The sequence below is a fragment of the Mobula hypostoma genome, chromosome 26 (assembly GCF_963921235.1).
Source record: "Mobula hypostoma chromosome 26, sMobHyp1.1, whole genome shotgun sequence".
In the NCBI taxonomy this organism is placed as follows: Eukaryota; Metazoa; Chordata; class Chondrichthyes; order Myliobatiformes; family Myliobatidae; genus Mobula; species Mobula hypostoma.
The window spans coordinates 32,944,398-32,965,784 of record NC_086122.1 but is presented as its reverse complement, the minus strand read 5'-3'; the positions used below and the strand labels follow the sequence as shown (position 1 = coordinate 32,965,784).

Genomic DNA, 21,387 nt, shown 5'->3' with positions numbered 1-21,387 from the left:
TTGGGCGTCACGATTTTGTGACAGCATCCAAAGACTCCAAACTCAAATCATCTTTTGCCCTGGACTAATACCCACTGCATCATTCATTTACTCATAGAATTTCTCTTTGTCTTAAGTTTCCATGGGCTTTGGAAAAATAAACACAAGCATACAATTGAAAGTTGTTAAAATGAAGAAGGAGCTTATTGTTTATGGGGTAACAAAGTATTCCAATGAGTCAGGAAAGCAGCATTCAAAATAGTATGCCTCAAAAAAACAAAAACATTATTTGTACTTTCTTCAAAATGCTTCATTGTCATTATTTGCATTCTAATTCTATTTATTACATTTGCTCTGTTCCAGTTATTCAAAATAAAAGCAATTGAATTAGGAGAGAGACTATTGCCAGCTTTTAATACTCCTACAGGCATTCCCTGGGCCTTGATAAACCTCCGCAGGTAAGATGTCCTGATTCAAGTGCAATGTGGTCAGGGTGATCTAATTCATTAGAATAAATTGAAATTATGATAGTGCATAAATGACAACCCAAGTTCTTTTTCTCTTGAAATAATAAATCTTTAGATTTATCAGAATAGATGTTTGATTATATTATCTCAATTGCTATTTCACAACCAACAGAAATAAGGGAACTTACATCACATTATTCACATTCACTTTTTAAGGATTCCTTTTAAATCTCTGGATCCCATTACTCATTTTTATTTTATTTAAAAGTAGTGCTTATGGTACATCCATGTAGCTTGCCCCATTAAACTTATTTTATCTGAAACTAAATTTTATCTCATGTCTTCAATCCAATTAATATCAGCCTTTCAACTTAATCAGTTGAAAATATTAGCCCCTAAATACTGTCCTTTTAATTGCATTCAATTCCATCGATATAAATGTAGGGACTGAGAACAGGAGCATCCCACATGTCCTGTGTTCCCACTTTTATTATAATTTTTTTCTGATTATAATGGAATTTCTACACTAACAGAAAAAGATCCCTCAATATTCAAAAATCTATTTTCTTTAGCCTTGAATACAACCAATAAATGAGCATCTGTCACCCTCTACCTGAGGATTCCAAAAATTTACAGCTCTTTGTATAAAGGAATTTTTCCTTGCCCAATTCTAAATGGTTTGCCTATTATCCTATAATTGTGTTTTTAGTTCTGAACTCTCCACTAAGAGAATAAATACACACATGGCCACTTTATTAGGTAAAGCTGTTCGTTAATGCAAATATCTAATCAGTTAATCGTGTAACAGCAATACAATGCATAAAAGCATGCAGGTCAATAGCTCAAACACGAGGGAATCTGCAGATGCTGGAATTTCAAGCAACGCACATAAAAATTGCTGGTGAACGCAGCAGGCCAGGCAGCATCTATAGGAAGAGGTACAGTCCATGTTTCAGGCTGAGACCCTTCGTCAGGACTAACTGAAAGAAGAGATTTGAGAGGGGGAGGGGGAGATCCGAAATGATAGGAGAAGACCGGAGGGTGAAGGGATGGAGCTAAAAGCTGGAAAGTTGATTGGCAAAAGGGATATGAGAGGATCATGGGATGGGAGGCCTAGGGAGAAAGAAAGGGGGAGGGGGAAGCCCAGAGGATGGGCAAGGAGTATAGTGAGAAGGACAGAGGGAGAAAAAGAAGAGAGAGAAAAAAAATAAATAATAATAATAATAATAAATAAATAATAAAAAGTAACGGATGGGGTACGAAGGGGAGATGGGGCATTACCGGAAGTTAGAGAAGTCAATGTTAATGCCATCAGGTTGGAGGCTACCCAGACGGAATATAAGGTGTTGTTCCTCCAACCTGAGTGTGGCTTCATCTTGCCAGTAGAGGAGGCCGTGAGTAGACATATCAGAATGGGAATGGGATGTGGAATTAAAATGTGTGGCCACTGAGAGCTCAGACCAAACATCAGAATGGGAAAGAAATGACCTGAAATGATTGTTGATGCCAGGCAGGATGGTTTGAGTATCTCAGAAAAAGCTCATCTCTTGGGATTTTCATGCACAATAGTCTCTAGATTTACAGCGAATGGTGTTTGGGGGCGAGGGGTGGGTGTGGAGGAGAGCATCCAATGAGCAGCAGTTCTGTGGGCAAAAACACCTTGTTAATGAGAGAGGTCAGAGGAGAATGGCCAGACAGGTTCAAGCTGACAGGAAGGTGACAGCAACTCAAATAACCACATGTTATAACAGTAGTTTGCAGAAGAGAATCTCTGAATGCACAACACAGAACCATAAAGTGGATGGGTTACAGCAGCAGAAGACCACTGACATGCACTCAATGTCCACTTTATTAGGTACAGGTGGTACATAATAAAGTGGCCACTGAGTGTACATATATGAAATTTTTAAAAAACACAAGTAAATCGTTTGGTCCCTTCTGCTGCTCTACCATGCAATAGGATCATGGTTAACTTATTTTAATTCACTGCAACACACAAAATGCTGGAGGAACCCAGCAGGTTAGGCAGCATTTATGGAAATGACATACAGTTGATGTTTAGGGCTGAGGCCCTTCTTCAGGACTAGAAAGAAAGGGGGAAGACGCCAGAATAAAAAGGTGGGGGGAGGGGAAGAAGGCTGGTTGAAAGATGACAGGTGAAGCGAAGTGGGTGGAAAAGATAAAGGGCTGGCGAAGAAGGAATCTGATAGGAGGACTGTAGGAGAAAGGAAAAGAGGGGGGAACCCAGGGGGAAGTGATAGGCAGGAGAGAAGAGGTAAAAGGTCAGTGTGGGGAATAGGGAGGAGTGGGGAGAATTTTACGGGGAGAAATCGATATTCATATCATCAGGTTGGAGGCAACCCGGAAGGTGTTGCTTCTCCGCCCAGAGGGTGACCTCGTCTTGGCACAAAAGGAGGCCATGGATCAACCTGTCAGAATGGGAATTAAACTGTTTGGCCACCGAGAAGTTCTGCTTTTGGCGGACAGATTGGAGGTGCTTAACGAAGCAGTCCCCAATTTATAATGGGTCTCACCAATGTGGAGGAGGCTGCATAGGACACAATAGATGACCCCAGCAGATTCGCAGGTGACTCACCTGGAAGGACTGTTTGGGGCCCTGAATGGAGGTGAGGGAGGAGGTGAATGGGTAGGTGTAGCACTTGGGCTGCTTGCAGGGAAAGAGGTAAGTGGGGGAGGAAGGAATGGACAAGGAAATTGCAAAGGGAGTAATCTCTGCAGAATGAGGGGGTGTGGTAAAGATATGTTTAGTGGTAGGATCCCTTTGGAGGTGGTGGAAGTTGCAGAGGCTCATGCGGTGGTAAGTAAGGACGAGGAATTTTGTCATTGTTAGGCAGCGGGAAGATGGGGCGTGTGGATGTTCGGGAAATGGAGGAGATGTAGGTGAGGACATCATCAATAATGGAAGGAGAGAAAACCCAATTCAAAGAAGGAGGACACCTCGGATGTCCGGGAAAGGAAAGCAGCATCCTGGGAACATGTTGGGCAGAGGTGGAGGAACTGAGAAAGATGAAAGCACTTTATAGGAGATAGGATGGGAAGAGGTATAATCAAGATAACTGTGGGAGTCGGTAGGTTTATAAAAGATATCAGTTGACAGTTTGTCTCCAAAAATAGAGACAGAGAAATGGAGAAAGTGGAGGAAGGGGTCAGTGCTGCTTCTCCACACTATTCATTCCAACCCCTTAGGGTCCTTTATATGCATAAATCTATTGATCTGTCTTGAACAAATTGGGCAATTGAGCCACTGAGCCACCAAGCCCCTTTTGGTTAGGGAGTTCCAAAGGTTAACAGCACTCTGTGAGGAAACTTCATCTCGTGTTTTAAATGGTCAACACCTCCAGAAAAAATGTCAATATCTATCCTCTAATGAGAATTTTACATTTTTCCAGACAATCACTTAACATAAGCCCAGTTTGCTCAATCTTTGATTAGAATAATTGCATACCACATTCAGCAGCATTTTGCTAAGAATGGCATCATGGTAAAACTGGAGAGTATGGGAATTATTCCAAGGACTGGAGTCACCTAGTGCCAAGAAAGATAAATACAGTTGTTGAAGTCAATCCTCTCAGGCCTAGAGCACTGCTACAGGTATTTCTGAAAACATTGTCTTAGACCCAACCCTTCTTTCAGTGACCTGTCATGAGGTTAGAAATTTGCTGATGAATATATAATGTTTAATTCCATCTGAAGTTTTTAGGAAAATGGAGCATCCTGTATCTGCAGAAAGACCTGAGCAACATTCTAGCTTGTGATAAGTAGTAACCATTCAGCTGCCAGAGATGAGTGAATTTAGCCAACACCTACTGGTGCTCAATGGCATTACAATCACCAAGTCCTTCGTCAACATCTGTAGAGTCTTCATTAACTATATGATTAGATCAAAGGCTTGGTATGTAGGAGTAAGTGACTGCTTTCTGTAGCTTGGCCCATAGCTTCTCACTCATTTAAGACTCTTACATTTCTGTTTTACAGTGGAGTTGGTCGGAACTGGGGCTGGGCTTCAGGGGGTAGCAGTATTTTGGCAGAGTTTGGCACCTTACATCTGGAGTTTGTCCACCTAAGTGAGGTGTCAGGTAATCCAAAGTTTGCTGAAAAGGTAAGTCAGTGACATATTGAGAACTTACACTTATTCCATTCATAATCAGACTTGCTCTCCACATCGCACTGCCCTGGCTTGCATATGACAGCTAGGACACAACATCCATGCTTGACCCCGGTCAATGGAAGGGCTCAATCTTACATCAGGCTTCAGTATTTCAATTTGGATTTCAGTGATTGAAACCCCAGTAACAATTTTCAGTGTAACTTGTATTGAACAGTTCTTTGCATGCTATCAAATAACTTTTATGTCCGTTGTATTAGAAGCCCTGCGTTTTGGGTCGTAAAGAACGCTTTTGGCACATTGACCTTTATAAGTCAATATATAGAACACAGAAGATGGAATGTTATGTTGAAGTTGTATAAGATGTTGGTGAGGCCTAATTTGGAGTATTCTGTGCAGTTTTGGTTGCCTACCTACAGGAAAGGTATAACCAATGTTGACAGAGTTCAGAGAAAATTTGCAAGGATGTTGCCAGGTCTGGAGCACCTGAGTTACAAGGAAGGATTGAATAGGTTAGGACTGTATTCTTTAGAAGGCAGAAAGTTGAGGAGATTTGATAGAGAGGATTTAAGGGGAACATGAGGGGAAACTTTTTCACTTTAGAGAGTCGTGAGTGTGTGGAATGAGCTGCCAGCACAAGTGATCCATGCAAGCTCTATCTCAACATTTAAGAGAAGTTTGGATAGGTTCATGGATAGTAGGAATATAGAGGGCTATGGTCCAGGTGTAGATCATTGGGAGTAGGCAGTTTGAATAGTTTTGGCATGATCTGGATGGGCCGAAGGCCCTGTTTCTGTGCTGTACTTCTCTATGACTCTCACACTATTGAGATGGATATGCTGATAACATTAAGCGCTTACAAGGGAATTGGTAGGATGAATTAATAATCCTGCACTGTGGGAATGATAGTAAATTTATTGATCCAGCTATTCTGCTGCCCTACCACAATCTAATGGGCACAATTTTAATTTAAAAAAAAAACAAGTTGCAGAAACAGAATAACACACACAAAAGTCCTGGAGGAATTTAACACATCAGGCAGCATCTGTGGAGGGAAGTGAACAGTCAGTGTTTTGGTCTGAGACCCTTCATCAGGACTGGAAAGGGAGAAATCAGAGTTAGAAGATGTGGGGGGGGGAGGAGTACAGTCTGGCAGGTGGTAAGTGAGATCAGGTGAGGTGGAAAGTGGGTGGGGTGGGGGATGAAGTAAAAAGTTCAAATGTGATAAGTGGAAGAGGTGAAGGGCTGAAGAAGAAATAGTGATATGGAGGTGTATTTACACAAATCTTTAAGATAATGGAACAAATAGGACATGCTGTTACAAACATGGGGTCTGTACATTTATCAATAATGGCAGAGAAACTAAGAAACAAAGATGCTGTTGTAAAATACAGATGAATCCCCAGCCAGATATCAGACAAAAAAGATAACTTGATTCATGAAGCAGCATTAAACCAACCACAAGACATTCTTAGTCTTTAAGCTGACAGTTGACTGTAGCATTTAGAAATGGACAATAAAATGCTGGTCTTAGTAATGATGTCTATATCTCTTACATGAATAAAACTAACTTACTTTGTGAGTAGCCACTTCCCACAAATAGAAAATGTGATCATGGATTTTTTGATGTGATTTTAGTTGGGGAACAATTAAATGCTGACAGGGGAACAACTCCCCTCTTTGAAATAGTGTTCCTGGTATTTTATCGTGTTTTATGATCAGCAGGTATACATTCATTTATCTGTAAGACCACGCTTTTGCGGTGTTGCATACCTTTCTGATTCGGGTGTTAAATTCCTCCCTATGAGCTACAGTTGACACTATTTTAGAAATGATTCTCATACTAGGGGAAGGAAAAGAGGAACTTACTGTATGGAAGATTGAATGCAGAAACCATCTTGGTGAAATTTTTGTGGCAATGGACCAGGTACTGTTGACCTCTTACGTAATGCCATCTGGGTAAAACTTGCTACTGTAGTTGATGGCTAAATATTTGTCAGAGGAGTAGCAAGTTGGATTTCAATCACTTGTTGCCCACTAATTAACCTATTCATACTGACTTGATGGCCTCCATGAGTAAGCATGTAATTTGTATGATATACTACAAGAGACTCAACTATACCTCTTCCCACCTAATTTCCTGTAAAAAAAAATGCTATTCCCTTTTATCAGTTTCTTCGCCCCCACTGCATCTGTTCCCAAGGCGTGCTTTCCGTTCCAGAGATGTCATTCTTTAAAGAATGGGACTTCTCTACGATCATTGCTGCCTTCATCTGGATCTCCTCTATTTCTTATCCATCTGCGCTCATCCCGTCTTTCCGCCACCTTAATGGTGATGAGTCCCTCTTGTGTTTGCTGACCATCCCATCAGCCTCCGCATCCAACACATGATACTGCGCAACTTCAGTTGTCTCCAAAGGGATCATACTTCTAACCATATCTTTACCTCCTCCCCCCCCCCTGCTTTCCATAGGGATTCTTTTGTCTATTCACCCCACTCACTAATCTACCTCCAGGCAAGCAGCCTAAGTGCTACATCTGCTCATATATCTCTACTCTCACCTCCCCAAACAGTCCTTCCAGGTGAAGCAACACTTCACCTGCGAATCTGCCGGGGTTGTCTGTTGTGTCTGGTGTTCCCGATGCAGACTTCTTTCCATTGGTGAGACTTGTCGTCAGTTGGAGGACCACTTCGTCAAGCACCTCTGAACCATCTTCCCAGTGGCCAAACATTTTAATTCCCGTTGCTGATCTGACATGTTGCTCTATGGCCATGGTATGGAGGAGCAACACTTTGTATTCACTCTTGATACCCTCCAACCTGATGGCATGAATATCAATTTCTCCTTCTGGTAACCAAATCCACCACACCCACTCCTATTCCACATAAGGAAATAAGATAGATGAACTTGTTGCACTATTACAGATTGTCAGGTTTGATGTTGTGGTCATAACTGAACTGTAGCTGAAGAATAGTTGTAGTCCAAGATTACACTTCGTATTGGAGGGATAGGAAAGTAGTCGTAGGGGGTGGCATGGCTCTGCTGGTAAAGAATAGCATAAAATCAGTAGAAAGATGTGACATGGGATCGGAAGAGGTTGAATCCTTGTGGGTTGAATTAAGAAACTAGAAGAGTAAAAGGATCCTGATGGCATTTGTATACAGGCCTCCCAACAGTAGCTGGGATGTAGACCGCAGATTATAATGGGAAATAGAAAAGGCATGTCAAAAGGGCAATGTGATGAGAGTCGTGGGAGATTTAAACATGCAGGTCAATTGGGGAAAATCAGTTTGGTAATGGATCTCAAGGGATGAGTTTATTGAATGCCTATGAGATGACTTTTTTGGAGCAGTTTGTCATTGAACCTACTAGGGGATTAGCTGTACTGGATTGGGTGTTATGTAATGAAGTGGGGGTGATTAGGAAGCTTAAGGTAAAAGAACCCTTAAGAGGCAGTGATCACAATATGATTGAATTCAACTTGAAATTTGATAGGGAAGAAAGTACAGTCTGACTAAGCAGTATTTCAGTGGAATAAAGGAAATTACAGTGACATGAGAGAGGAGTTGGCCAAAGTAAACTGGAAGGAGATGCTAGCAGGGATGACAGCAGAGCTGCAATGGCTTCAATTTCATGGAAAAATGAGGAAGGTGCAGGATAGATTTATTTGAAAAATGAAGAAATACTCAAATGGCAAAACTGTGTAATCATGGCTGACAAGGAAAGTCAAAGTTAGTGTGAAAGCAAAAGAGGGCATACAACAAAACAAAAATTGGCAGGAAGATAGAGGATTGGGAAGCTTTTAAAAATCCACAGAAAGCAACAAAAAGAATCATTAGGAGGGAAAGATGAAATATGAAAGCAAGCTAGCAGACAATTATCAAAGTGGAAATGAGTGGATATAAGACTGCTAGAAAATGAGGCCGGAGAAATAATAGTGGGGGACAAGGAGAGGGCAGATGAACTAAATGAGTATTTTGCATCAGTCTTCACTGTGGAAGACACTAGCAGTGTGCCAGATGTTGAAGGGTGTGAGGAAAAAGAAGTGAGTGCAGTTACTATTACAAGGGAGAAGATGCTCAAAAAGCTGAAAAGCGTAAGGGTACATAAGTCACCTGGACCAGATGAACTGCACTCCAGGGTTCTGAAAGCTATAGTGGTAGAGATTGTGGAGGCATTACTAATGATGTGTCAAAAATCATCGGACTCCTGCATGGTGCCAGAGGACTGGAAAATTGTAAATGCCACCCCACTCTTTAAGAAAGGAGGAAAGCAGCAGAAAGGAAATTATAGACCAGTTAGCCTGACTGTAGTGGTTGGGAAGATGTTGGAGTCAATTGTTAAGGATGAGATGATGGAGTACTTGGTAACACAGGACAAGATGGGACAAAGTCATCATGGTTTCTTCAGGGAAAATCTTGCCTGACAAATCTGTTGGAATTCTTTGAGGTGATTGCAAGTGGGATAGATAAAAGGGATGCAGTGGATATTGTAAATTTGGATTTTCATAACGCCTTTGACAAGGTGCTGCACATGAAGCTGCTTACTAAGTTAAGAGCCCATGGTATTACCGGAAAGTTACTGACATGTTTAGACAATTGGTTGATGGATAGGAGGCAGCGAGTGGGAATAAAAGGATCCTTTTCTGGTTGGCTGCCAGTGACGAGTGGTGTTTCGCAGGCGTCTGTGTTGAGGCCACTTTTTATACTGTATATCAATGATTTAGATGATGGAATAGATGGCTTTGTTGCCAAGTCTGCAGATGATATGAAGATTGGTGGAGGGGCAGATAGCATTGAGGAAACGGATAGGCTGCAGGACTTGGACAGATTAGGAGAATGGGCAAGAAAGTGTCAAATGAAAAACGTTGTTGGAAAATGCATGTTCATGCATTCTGGTAGTAAAAATATATGTGCAGACTATTTTCTAAATGAGGGCAAATTCCAAAAATCTGAAGTGTAAGAGGACTTGGGAATCCTTGTGCAGAACACTCTGAAGGTTAACTTGTAGGTAGAGTCAGTGGTGAGGAAGGCAAATGCAATGTTAGCATTCATTTCAAGAGATCTAGAACATAAGAGCAGGGATGTGATGCTGAGGCTTCACCTTGAGTATTGTGAACAGTTTTGGGCTCCATATCTAAGAAAAGTTGTACTGACATTGGAGAGGGTTCACAAGGATAATTCCGGAAATGAAAGGGTTTTCATACGAGGAACGTTTGATGGCTCCGGGTCTGTACTCGCTGGTATTTAGAAAGATGAGGGGGGACTTCATTTGAAATCTTTCGAATGATGAAAGGTCTAGACAGAGTAGATGTGAAAAAGATGTTTCCCATGGTGGGGGAGTCCAGGACAAGAGGGCACAGCCTCAGGATAGGGGGGTGTCCATTTAAAACAGATGTAGAGAAATTTCTTTAGCCAGAGGGTGGTGAATTTGTCGAAATTGTTACCACAGGCAGCTGTGGAGGCCAGATTGTTGGGTGTATTTAAGGCAGTGCTTGGTAGGTTCTTGACAGGACACTGCATCAAAGGTTACGGGGAGAAGGCTGCAGAGTGGGGCTGAAGAGGGGAGAAAAGGGTCAGCTGTGATTGAATGGTGGAGCAGACTGGATGGACCAAATGGCTTAATTCTGTTCCTATCTCTTATGGTCTTGTGTTTGTACTTTAGTTAAATTTCTTGTAACCTTTTGGTTAATGAAGGATAATTTTATAAAAAGTTACAGCACTGTTTTTCAGAATATTGTACAGGTCCCTCAACGTCTGAGTATATTATGAGTTTCTATTATTATAATGTACAGATAAATTGCAAGGCCATAGTCTTTATACTTGAATTTGTATATTTTCAGGTGATGGCAATCCGAAAAGTTCTAAATCGACTCGAGAAACCTCATGGCCTTTATCCCAATTACCTTAGCCCTGTTACTGGACATTGGGGGCAGCGTAAGTAGCTCTAAGTTTATTTCTAAGTTTAATTTCCAAAATCCATCCCTTGATTTCATGACCAGTTATTCTACGTATTAGTGATCAGGGGCTACTGCACAGGACCAAAAGAAGCTGCAGAAGGTTGTAAATCTAGTCAGCTCTGTCTTGGGCACTAGCCTACAAAGTACCCAGGACATCTTTAGGGAGCGGTGTCTCAGAAAGGCATTATTAAAGATCTCCAGCGCCCAGGGCATACCCTTTCCTCACTTACCATCAGGTAGGAGATACAGAAGCCTGAAGGCACACACTCAGCGATTCAGGAACAGCTTCTTCCCCTCTGCCATCCAATTCCTAAATGGACTTTGAAGCTTTGGACACTAACTCACTTTTTAAAATATACAGTATTTCTGTTTTTGCAGAATTTTTAATAATTATTCAATATACATAATTGATTTACTTATGTTGTATTTTTATTATTTCTCTCTCTCTCTCTGCGCTAGATTATGTATTGCATTGAACTGCTGCTGCTAAGTTAACAAATTTCACGTCACATGCTGGTGATAATAAATCTGATTCTGATATTGGTGAAATCTGAGCTGACCAAGAGTTGCTACGTTTAAAGAATGAAGATGAATGATAGCTGTACACATGCTGAATTTGGCTCCTGTCAGGCTTTGAATGAATAATGGAGGCAAATTGGAAATTCACCCACCTGATTCAGAATTAGTTTAACATAATATTTTTAACATAGTTCAAATGTTCTTCAGTCTCTGAAAAATTGAATGGCATAGATTCCTTACATCCAAGTTTAAATTGCAGTGATGTCCCAATTGTACTTCATAGAATAAATTTCCTGGGTCAGATTTAGCAGTTATCATAGTAGTTGAAGTTGGCAGATCGTAGAATCTTTATGCCACAGAAGGAAATATTGTTTATTGTAGCTTCTATTCAGTTCTGTTCCCCTACTATATTTTTATAGCCCTACAAGCTGTTTCTCCTGAATGGAATTTCCTTTCAAAAGCCTAATTGATTTTATTTCTACTAACCTTGAGTTCAGTGAGTTCCTGATCTTACCAACTGTGGTCTTAAAAACAAATCCTCACATCCTGTCATGAAATTTTATCATCTCTTTGAATCTACCTCTCTTAATCCTAAAACTATCCGCCAATCTGAGCAGTTTCTAATTTGTTTCTCTCAAACTTTTTTGTGGTAAATAGTTTAACCGCAGCTTATCCAGACTTTACATCCTTATCTTGTAAATCCTTTTTGTATATCTTCTGGACTTTCATTTCCAGTTGTGTTATCAGTACTTTATTTAAATTCTGTATAACCTCTCAGCTTCTGTACTGCATATCTCTATATATGCTGCTTAGGACCATTTATACTTTTCTAGCAGTTTTCTCAAAAAATTCTGCCGGTTTTAAAGATGACAACTGATTATGGACATTTATTATAAATATGCAATTGCCTCTCTTTAATCTTGATTTGCTTTACATTTGTGTTGGATTTGATCTTGCATTTGTCATCCTCCATTCATAAAGCCAATTGCTTACCATGTCCTTTTCCTGTCCTTAAATCAATTTTCCCATCCTGTCATTGATCCCTTTGTTTCACAGGTCACAATTTGCTTCATTAACCTTCTCTATGGGCCTGATGATCCCAGAGTTTTGAAAAATGTGGTTTTAGTATTTAATCTGGTTATCATCTTGAAGTTTTGTAGATCTGGAATTATACATGTTAATTAGCAAATGTAACCCCACTGTTTAGGAAAGGAGGAGAATGAAAATAAAGAACTACTAACCTATAAGTATTTGAGAAAATGTTGAAATCTATAATGAAGGATGTAATGATAAAACATCTTGGAAAGTACAAAATGGATTTGAACAGAGACAACACAGATTTACAAAGGGAGCACCATGTTTGACTAAATCCATTGGAGTTTGGGAGGTTTTGATGAGCGCAATGGTTAAGAGAACCCATGGATACAGTATATCTGAATTTCTGGAGGAATTTCATGATATCCCACACAAGAGGTTGGTTAGCTAGTTTATGAAGTAACATAATTTGAGAATTGGACAGAAAGCAAAAAGTGGAAGCAAATGGATCTTACTCAGATTGGTATCCTGTGACTGGTGGGATTCTGCAGGGATCAGTGCTTGGGCCCTAGTTATTCGCTATCTATATCAGAGATTTAGTTGAGGACAGCATAACTGCCAGTACTAAACTAGGTGGGATTGTGAATACAAAGCAAGATATAGAGAGGCTCCAGGGCAATTTTGACAAGCTGAATGAGTGGTTGAGATCATGGAGTGTAGAATGTTTTTTTAAAAAGTGAGGTTACGTTGTTAAACGGTGAAGAATTGGCTAATGATGTTCCAAGAGTTCTACGTGTGCTAATACTCAAGTCACTGAAGTCCAAAATGCAGGCTCTACAGACAGGAGGGAGCATGGAAGTATGCCTTTATGCTGGTTCTGATTACAGGAATAATGAAGACTTATTGCAACTCTACAACTGAAACCACACCTGAAGTAAAGTATACAATTTTGGTCTCCTTACCATAGAAAGATGTACATGCATAAAGCTGTAGAGGGTATACAGCAAAACTTCATTGTACTGGTCTGGGGATGGTGAGTTTGCCAAAAAAAAGAGATAGACAAAACCTATGTTACTTACTCTTTAGAAGAGTAAGGTGAACCATTATGAAGACTTGTGTAATTCTTAAATGGTGAGGCACAGGAAATAGGTTTTCCCTGACAGCACAGTTTGAGTGTAGCCTGAAAATAGACCTTTTGGATTGGACTTCTAAGACTGAGATGAGGACAATTCTCATCATTCAGAGTGGCATTTCTTTGAAATTCTCTATCATGAAGGCTGTGGAATCAGTTTCATTCAAATTGTACAAGTATAAATTTTTCAGGGTATTAAGGCAAACAATGAATTTAGAGATAGTTCTGGAAAATGGCACCAAAATTGAAAGTCTAGGATCTGCTCATTTTCTTTTATTCCTATGTTTCTCATACCTCTGTCAGGTGCTGGGTGATCAAATGATTTTAAAATGTGGTTCAGAAGTAGTTTTTGTTGCACTTGATGAAAGGACCACCACAAATATCGATTTTATTATCCTCATTATTGGAAACTGTCATAGTCTACTAAAGTCTCAACCAATCCCTGCACAATATACTATTGTAGTATTTGTAAGTAATTAACAAAGGTTGAAGTTTGTACCTGTCTGCCTCAATTTATGCAGGTAGTGGAGAAAAGGAGGTGTATTGTGTACAGAAATGTCAGATCAATTCCTCAATGGATATATTTCACCAGGAAATGATTATTAATATAATCTACTCGGTCATAATGTTTGTATATGAAAAACATGCAAACTTGGGGATGGGTCTGTCACTGTATAACATTGAGGTACAGACTTGGATCCAGTCGCCAGGCTTATTTTGTCTACTTTTCTGTTATATACACCTATTAATTTATCACCCTTTTGCTTTCTTTTTCTTTTTTACTTCATCTCATTTTTAAAATGTTGTTATTTAATCAACCAAACTTTTAGTTTTGTTAATAAATTTAAGTTACTGATTTTATTTGTGTGCTTCTTTCTGTCAGTTGTAATTTAACCTGACAACTTCCTAGGTTCATACAATTGTTATTTATTGTTTATCTTCTACTGTTCACATTTATTTACAATTACTACTAAGCAACACCTTCTGTCTCCTCTTCACCAAATACCCATGTAAAATGCCAATATCTGTATTCTGTTGAAACTAAACTATGCATCAACTCTGTTCACTTTTGAAAGCTTAGTTATATAATTCTTTTAAGCAGCACTCCTATTCCCCAAGTGTTCAATCAGCCTCTGCTGAGAGTTTCCATTGAACTTTAAAATTAAATTGGATTTTAAATGCAAAAGCTAAAATGACACTTTAGAATGAGATTACACTCTCAATAATTCCTACACTTAACAAATTTGTACTTGTGTGCTATGTTGAAGTTGCATTCTGTGAGAACACTTTGGCACCTGTGAATAATTGAATAAATAGTGATTTGATTTTTGTTTTTCACAAGCAGATTTTGTTGTTTCAGAAACCTCTGTAGCACATTTCACTCACAATTTACCTCAACTTGTTCATTTTGATGTCAATCTACACACAAACAGATTGTCCTTTAATTGTCTATTTTCCATATCATATTGTTCCCTTTTGTTTCAACACAATTCCAACCCATTCTCTACAATGACAATGAGCTAACTAAACAGCTACAACTAGTATACGGACTATCACATTCCTGCTTAGTTGTTGACTACCATTAAATTATTTAGAACATTTTATTTTCTCAGAAGCCAAGATGCAGATCTTATTCTCCCTGTAATATAGGCAGAGCAGTACCTAATTTGTCTACTCCAGTGGCTTTTTAATTACCTAATATGAGAAAGTCCCTGCACTCGTTTTGTTTAATGAAACATAGCCTGCATCAATGAGAGACTTGAAGAGCAAGTTTTATAGAGAAACTCAAAAGGGAGGTATTAAACTTATTTCTGTAAAGTCAGAATTACTTCTCTATCCTAAAAGGAATGCACAAGTCCTGGTTGTTACAAAAGAACATTTTAAAAAAAGGAGACGGCTTAGGCTTTCTGACTATTCAAACCTAGTCTGGTATTCAGTAAGTGATCTTGTAGCTCAGTACCAGTTTCTGTGTTCCCTTGTACTTTGATTCCTCTAACATCAGAACTCAATTAATCTCAGTTTTAAATGAAGTTAAAGACAGAGCAGAAAAACACCCTGGAGTAGAAAATTCCAACAATTGAAATAAGGCTGAAGAGGAGTTCAGGCCTTTTGAGCTGGGAGAGTGTGCTTACAGCAAAAAACATTAGTTCCTCATTTTAATTCTCTTCGTTTTAATCCTAAATAGCATAATCATTTTGAAGCAATAACCCCTATTTGGTCAGGAGAACCATCCTTTATGTGTACCCTGTTAAGCTCTCTATAAGAATTGTTTACATTTCAATCCAGTTGTCTTCATTCTTCTGAATTCTAAAGATTAAATGCCTAGTCTCTTTAATCTCTTGTGTGACTTATCTTCAATCAAGGAATTTTTGCTGCATTTTATTTTGTTTAGTATGTGTATCTTTTTTTAGGCAGAGACCAAGTAGATAATGATCAGGATGTGGTCTTACCAGTGTCCATATATAATTGTAGAAAGACATGTACTTACATCCTCCAGTAAAGTAGTTGTTATTTTAGATTATGAAGACACGTAGTCCCCTTTTATTGTCATTTAGTAATGCATACATTAAGAAATGATACATTATTTCCTCCGGTGTGATATCACAAAAACACAGGACAAACCAAGACTGAAAAAACTGACAAAACCACATAATTATACATATAGTTACAACAGTGCACAATATCATAACTTGATGAAGAAGTCCGTGAGCACAGTAAAGTTCAAAGTTTCTCAAATGTCCCACATCTCACACAGACAGGAGAGGGAAGAAAAACTCTCCCTGCCATGCCGACCACAATCTGACTCCGAGTCATCCGAAAACCTCGAGCTCTGATCAGCTGTCCGACACCGAATACTGAGCGCCATCTCTGTCCGAGTGATTCGACCTCTTTCTCGGTCGCCAAAAGCAGGCAAGGCCGGGGATTTTGAGGCCTACCCTCCGAAAGATTCCCAACCACACAGTAACGACAGCAGCGGACGGGCATTTCAGAAATTTCTCCAGATGTTCCTCTGTGCTTTCATGTCTATCACCATCAAATCAGAAATTGTCCACGGCCCCTATTTAACAGATACGACATCATTTTATATAGTGACTGGCTGCTGCATCTGCCTAATAGGCTTTTAATAACTTGTATATAAGAATACTTTTCGATCCTACATCATTTAAAAATATACTAACAGCCAAGTGGATTTTAGCATTGGTTTCCATCTGCTTTGTTATTACAAATTCAATCAACTTGCCTACACACTTAAAACCTCTTTGTACCCTCATTGCTATTCACATTTCCCAATAGATTTTGTGAATATATTTCATTTAGTCCCATAGATTGTTAATATAGATTGCAAATAACAATGATCTTTGTGATATCTCATTAGCTACAACTTGCCCACTGGAGTAGTATCTATTTATACATTTTCTTTTATTTTCTTTTTGATAAGCAACTCAGTCCATATGACTATATTCCCCCAAGTTCAAATAGTCTAACTTTGTTCAGACTCCTCCCTTGTGGGACTTTATCAAAACTTCTGAAAATCCTAATTGGTTTGAAAGTGAAGTGAAAGTTTCAAAATGAAACTGGTTTCATTTAGCTAGCATGAAAGAACTGGAGATATTAAACCAATGGATTTTAAGTTAAATATCAAGGTTGAGTATCTGTTTGCCTAATACTTAGGGAGACTGAAAATATGGCTGATGGCACCACAACAACAACCTTTCACTCAATGTCAGCAATACCAAAGAGATGATTATTGACTTCAGGAGGAGGATACTGGAGGTCCATGAACCAGTCCTCATTGGTACAGGAGGGTTAGCAACTTCAAATTCCTTGGTGTTATCATTTCAGAGGATCTGTCCTGGGTCCAGCACATAAATGCCATTATGAAGAAAGCACAGCAACACCTCTACTTTCTTAGAAGTGTGCGAATATTTGGCATGTCGTCTAAAACTTTGACAAAGTTTTATAGATGTGTGTTGGAGAGTTTATTGATTGGTTGTGTTACAGCCTGGTATGGAAGCACTAATACTCTTGATTGTAAAATCCTGCAAAAAGGATACAGCCTGGTCCATCACAGGTAAAGTCCTTTCCACCATTGAGCACATCTACACAGAGTGCTGTTGCAGGAAAGCATTATTCATCATCAGGGACCCCCACCACCCAGACCATGCGCTCTTCTCCCAACTGCTATCAGGAAACAGGTACAGGAGCCTCAGGACCTGCACCATCAAGTTCAGGAGCAGCTATTACCATTCAATCATCAGGCTTTTGAACCAGAGTAGATAACCTCATCATTTTGTGTTCTCGATAGTTATCGTTTATTTATTATTTCTTTCTGTATTTGCACAGTTTGGGTTTTTTGTATATTGGTTATTGTCTGTTCTGTTGGGTGCAGCCTTCATTGATTCTGTTGTATATGGTGACATACAGTACTTTGACAATAAATTTAATTTGAATACTTAGACTTTTAGTGGGGTTCTTGCTGATGTTGAGTCCAGTAGCTTGCTGAGAGATAATTAGAAAAGTAAATATGCAGGTTGGATCTAATTAAAGGCAGTTGTATAATTAAAGACCTTGTATTTAAAGAGCCTGTTTAATTTCTATTGGAAATTATTCTTGTATACAAGTTATTAACTGGAAAGAATTCTACACTATTTTTGGTATAAACATGATTTTGACCTTCGCAATTGTAAGATCAATACTGAGTAAAAAGGAATATGTCTCGAGGATGTAGATAAGCTAGAAGAATGAAAAATAAAGCTGAAAAGTAGAAAAATGTAAAGCGATACACCTTTTGACTAAGCAAAGCAAGGCAACTCAAATCTTTGTGAAAAATATGAAAAGAAAATACAAGCTAGATCAGATCATAATAATAATAATAAGTATTGATCCTGAGTGGGAAATTACTTCATTACAGCAGCAACATTTTAAAAACACACTTAGTAATAATAATAAATATAATAATATTACTACTACTAATAAAGTGCAAATAGTAATATACAATTTATCAATGTGCAGTCCAATAATTACGAAATAATAAAACAGAGGTTATTGTACTATGATGTGTATTCTTGCACAGAAATGAATTGTTGTATGTTTATTGCATTTGGTCAGAAAGAAATTTCTGTAGTGATCCTTGTGACAGCGGAGCTGAATGAGCCTGTTAGAAAGGGTGCTTTGTGGCTTATTCAGTAGGTCATGAAGGGGATGTGCCTGATTGTCCATAATGGATAACAGTTTGTTTAATGACCTCCTCTTCACCACTAACTCAATAAAGAGCAAGAAGAAAATGACTTGATAATGTGTGTGCAAATCTCTGAAGGTTATCAAAGATCAACATTGGAGTTAATAAAGCATATTGAATATTGTGCTTTATAAATGGACATGTAGAATATAAAAGCCAGAAAATGTTGCTAAGCCTGTAGCAATGCTTTTGCCAATCTCATGGAAGGAGGAATGTGAGTACAACAAGATCCTGTTTTTGAATAGCTCCAGAGATGAGAGATGACCAATGAAATTGAAATCATGATCCTGAGGAGAGGAAGGTAAAAAGAGATTTGATAATTTTCTTTAAAATGGGCTCAATGGAGTTGATAAAATAAACTTTTTCCTGTAATAACAACTGACTTAGCAAGTTAGGCAGGATCAGAGTTAACATTTCAGATCCAACTCTCTTTATCTGAACTGGGAAAGCGAGAAAACAAATTCATTTTCAGTAACAGTAAAGGTGGGGGCAGGAAGGGTGTAGTAATCCAATTTACATTCAGCTTCTCTCTCTAATTTCAGATATCCAACATCTGCAGTCTTTTTATTTTTAAGCTATTTATTTTGTATGGCTAAGGTTAGTAGAAAAAGGGCCCAGATTCAGAGATGGATCTGATGGTAGTCTTCAAAGGAGAGTTGTATAAATATTTGTGGGAGAAAAAAGCTGCAGAAATAAAAGGGACAAATAGCTAACTGATCAGACCAGAATAAATGGACTAAATGGCCTCCTGTACTATACTATTCCATAATTCTTTGCAACAATAAGATAAATAAACTTCTAAGATTTGTTCAGATTTCCAATAGTAATTAAAAATATAGTAATGCGATACAACTTTATTTTCCGTTATCAGCGTGCTGCTAGGTTGTATTTAAGATTTACCATTAGTACAGTACTCAGAGCTGTGACTTTGCCCAGTGTTCTTAATTGATGCATGGTGCTAGAGACAAGGTACTAACATAATAGATTAGTTGACTGGCAGAGGTCAGAGATTGATGATTAAAAGGTTCTTTTCAAAATGGCTGCTAGTGACTTGTGGAGTTAACATGGGCTGATATTGGGACAGCACCTTTTCACTTTATACATTAATGATTTGGATGAAGGAACTGATGGCATTGTAGCCAAGTTTGCAGATATTACTAAGATAGGTGGAAAGCTGGAGTGTTATGGAGACAAGAGGACTTGGACAGGTTGGGAAAGTGGGCAAAGAAGTGGCAGTTGAAACACAGTAGGAAGTGTAGATATTAATTATTTCCTAAATGGGAAGAGAATTCTGAAATTAGAACTTCAATGGGGCTTAGGAGTCAGAGTTCAGGATTTGTTTAAGGTTTAGCTTGAAGGTTGAGTCAGTAGCAAAAAAAAAACAAATGCAATGTTAGCATTCACTTTACAAGAACGCAAACATAAAAGCAAGCATATACAGTACTGCTAAGGTTTTATAAGGTGCTGGTCAGAATGTATTTGGAATATTTTAAGCAGTTTTGGGTCCCATATCTAAGGAAGGGTGTGATGGCCCTAAAGATAACTAAGAGTGCACTACAGGAATGATCCCAGCAATGAATGGTTTAATCTGGTGAACAACTTTTAATATCTCTGGGTGCCTGTACAACAGAATTCAGAAGGATGGGGGGGGGGGGGTGGGCGGGATCTCGCTGAAATTTTAGGATACTAATATTATGCACATAGAATATTTGGAAGTGTTGCAACTTGGATTTCAAAAGAGGCAATCATGCTTGACCAATCACATAGAATTTTAAGAGGTAGTACAATAACTAACATTGTGAAATAGCATTAAAGAGAAAGGACTTGCCTTATTCAATTTTTTTCAAAATCTCAAGATGTCGTAATGAAATTTACAGATTGTATTTCTGGAATATGGTTTCAATTGCTGTATAGGAAATACAGCTTTTAATTCATGCACAGAATGTTCTCAAAACAGTATGCCTAAATGGTTTAAGAGTTTGTGGGTTTTGGCTAAGACACTTGGAAGAAGTCCTTATTTTAAATGCTGCCATGCGGCTATTTATATTTAAGAAGGAAGTGATGCCCCAGAATGAATCTGCCTGGGTGATTACCAGGAAAAAATAAGGAGTTATGGATAAGAGTTGGATTTTAAATTAGTTCAAAATAAGAAACTACTATTCATCATAGAATTATAAGCACACAATGTTTCATGTGATTATTTTGTTATACTAATCTCTTGTATATATCTTTGCTCTCCTATAATTCTATTAATAAGCTTTTGTTTCCCTTTATTATATCAATGTTAGCTGCTTTCTTTGAGGCCAGACAGTAAGTTCTCATTTAGCAATAACCTTGTATATACATCAACATTTCATGTGGGTTCTCAGTACATCCAATCTTTTTCCTATTTAACCTTCAAAAATTTATATGTTTATAAAACGGTTATTTTTTGATTCTTTCCCTTCTTTCTTTTTCTTTTACCTTCTGCTTGTTACTTCTGACACTATCTCCAATGCCATCAAAGGTGTACACTTTTTCCTTTGGATTTTATTGAATGTTTTTTGACATTCCAACCATATTTTAATGTAATTTTCCTGTGATTTATTACATCATGCAGCACAGGCCATATTTTTCAGATCGTGGTTTAGGGGTTTCTTCTTTTATGTTACTGCATAGGCTAATCAAAATGGTTTCTTTGTTAACTGCTGAGAAAGTTCGCTCTCTAGCAGCTTGTTTGGGTTATAAAGAGAATTGTATTCATTTGCTAACCAATTGGGATAGATGTTACTCTTTCTTGTGTGTCTGTAAGCTATTGTGTTGTGCGGGTTTTGGGGCAGAAGGCGCGATGAGGACAGAGAGAGTGGACGCAATGCTGTAAGCTGGTTGACGGGATGGATCCCGAGCGGGAGTCTGAGGCCCAGGGTCTTTGGCGAGGAGAGGAGTCGAA

General features: G+C 38.6%; 1 protein-coding gene across 1 annotated transcript in view; it reads left to right on the top strand.

The window, feature by feature from the left end:
- Nucleotides 1-21,387, top strand: part of LOC134338192 (mannosyl-oligosaccharide 1,2-alpha-mannosidase IA-like) — a 121,644-nt gene that overhangs the window by 50,558 nt on the left and 49,699 nt on the right. Inside the window, exons 5-7 of the mRNA XM_063033839.1 lie at nucleotides 343-437; nucleotides 4,443-4,566; nucleotides 10,417-10,510. Of these exons, the coding sequence (XP_062889909.1) occupies nucleotides 343-437; nucleotides 4,443-4,566; nucleotides 10,417-10,510 (313 nt within the window). The remainder of the gene's footprint in view (nucleotides 1-342; nucleotides 438-4,442; nucleotides 4,567-10,416; nucleotides 10,511-21,387) is intronic.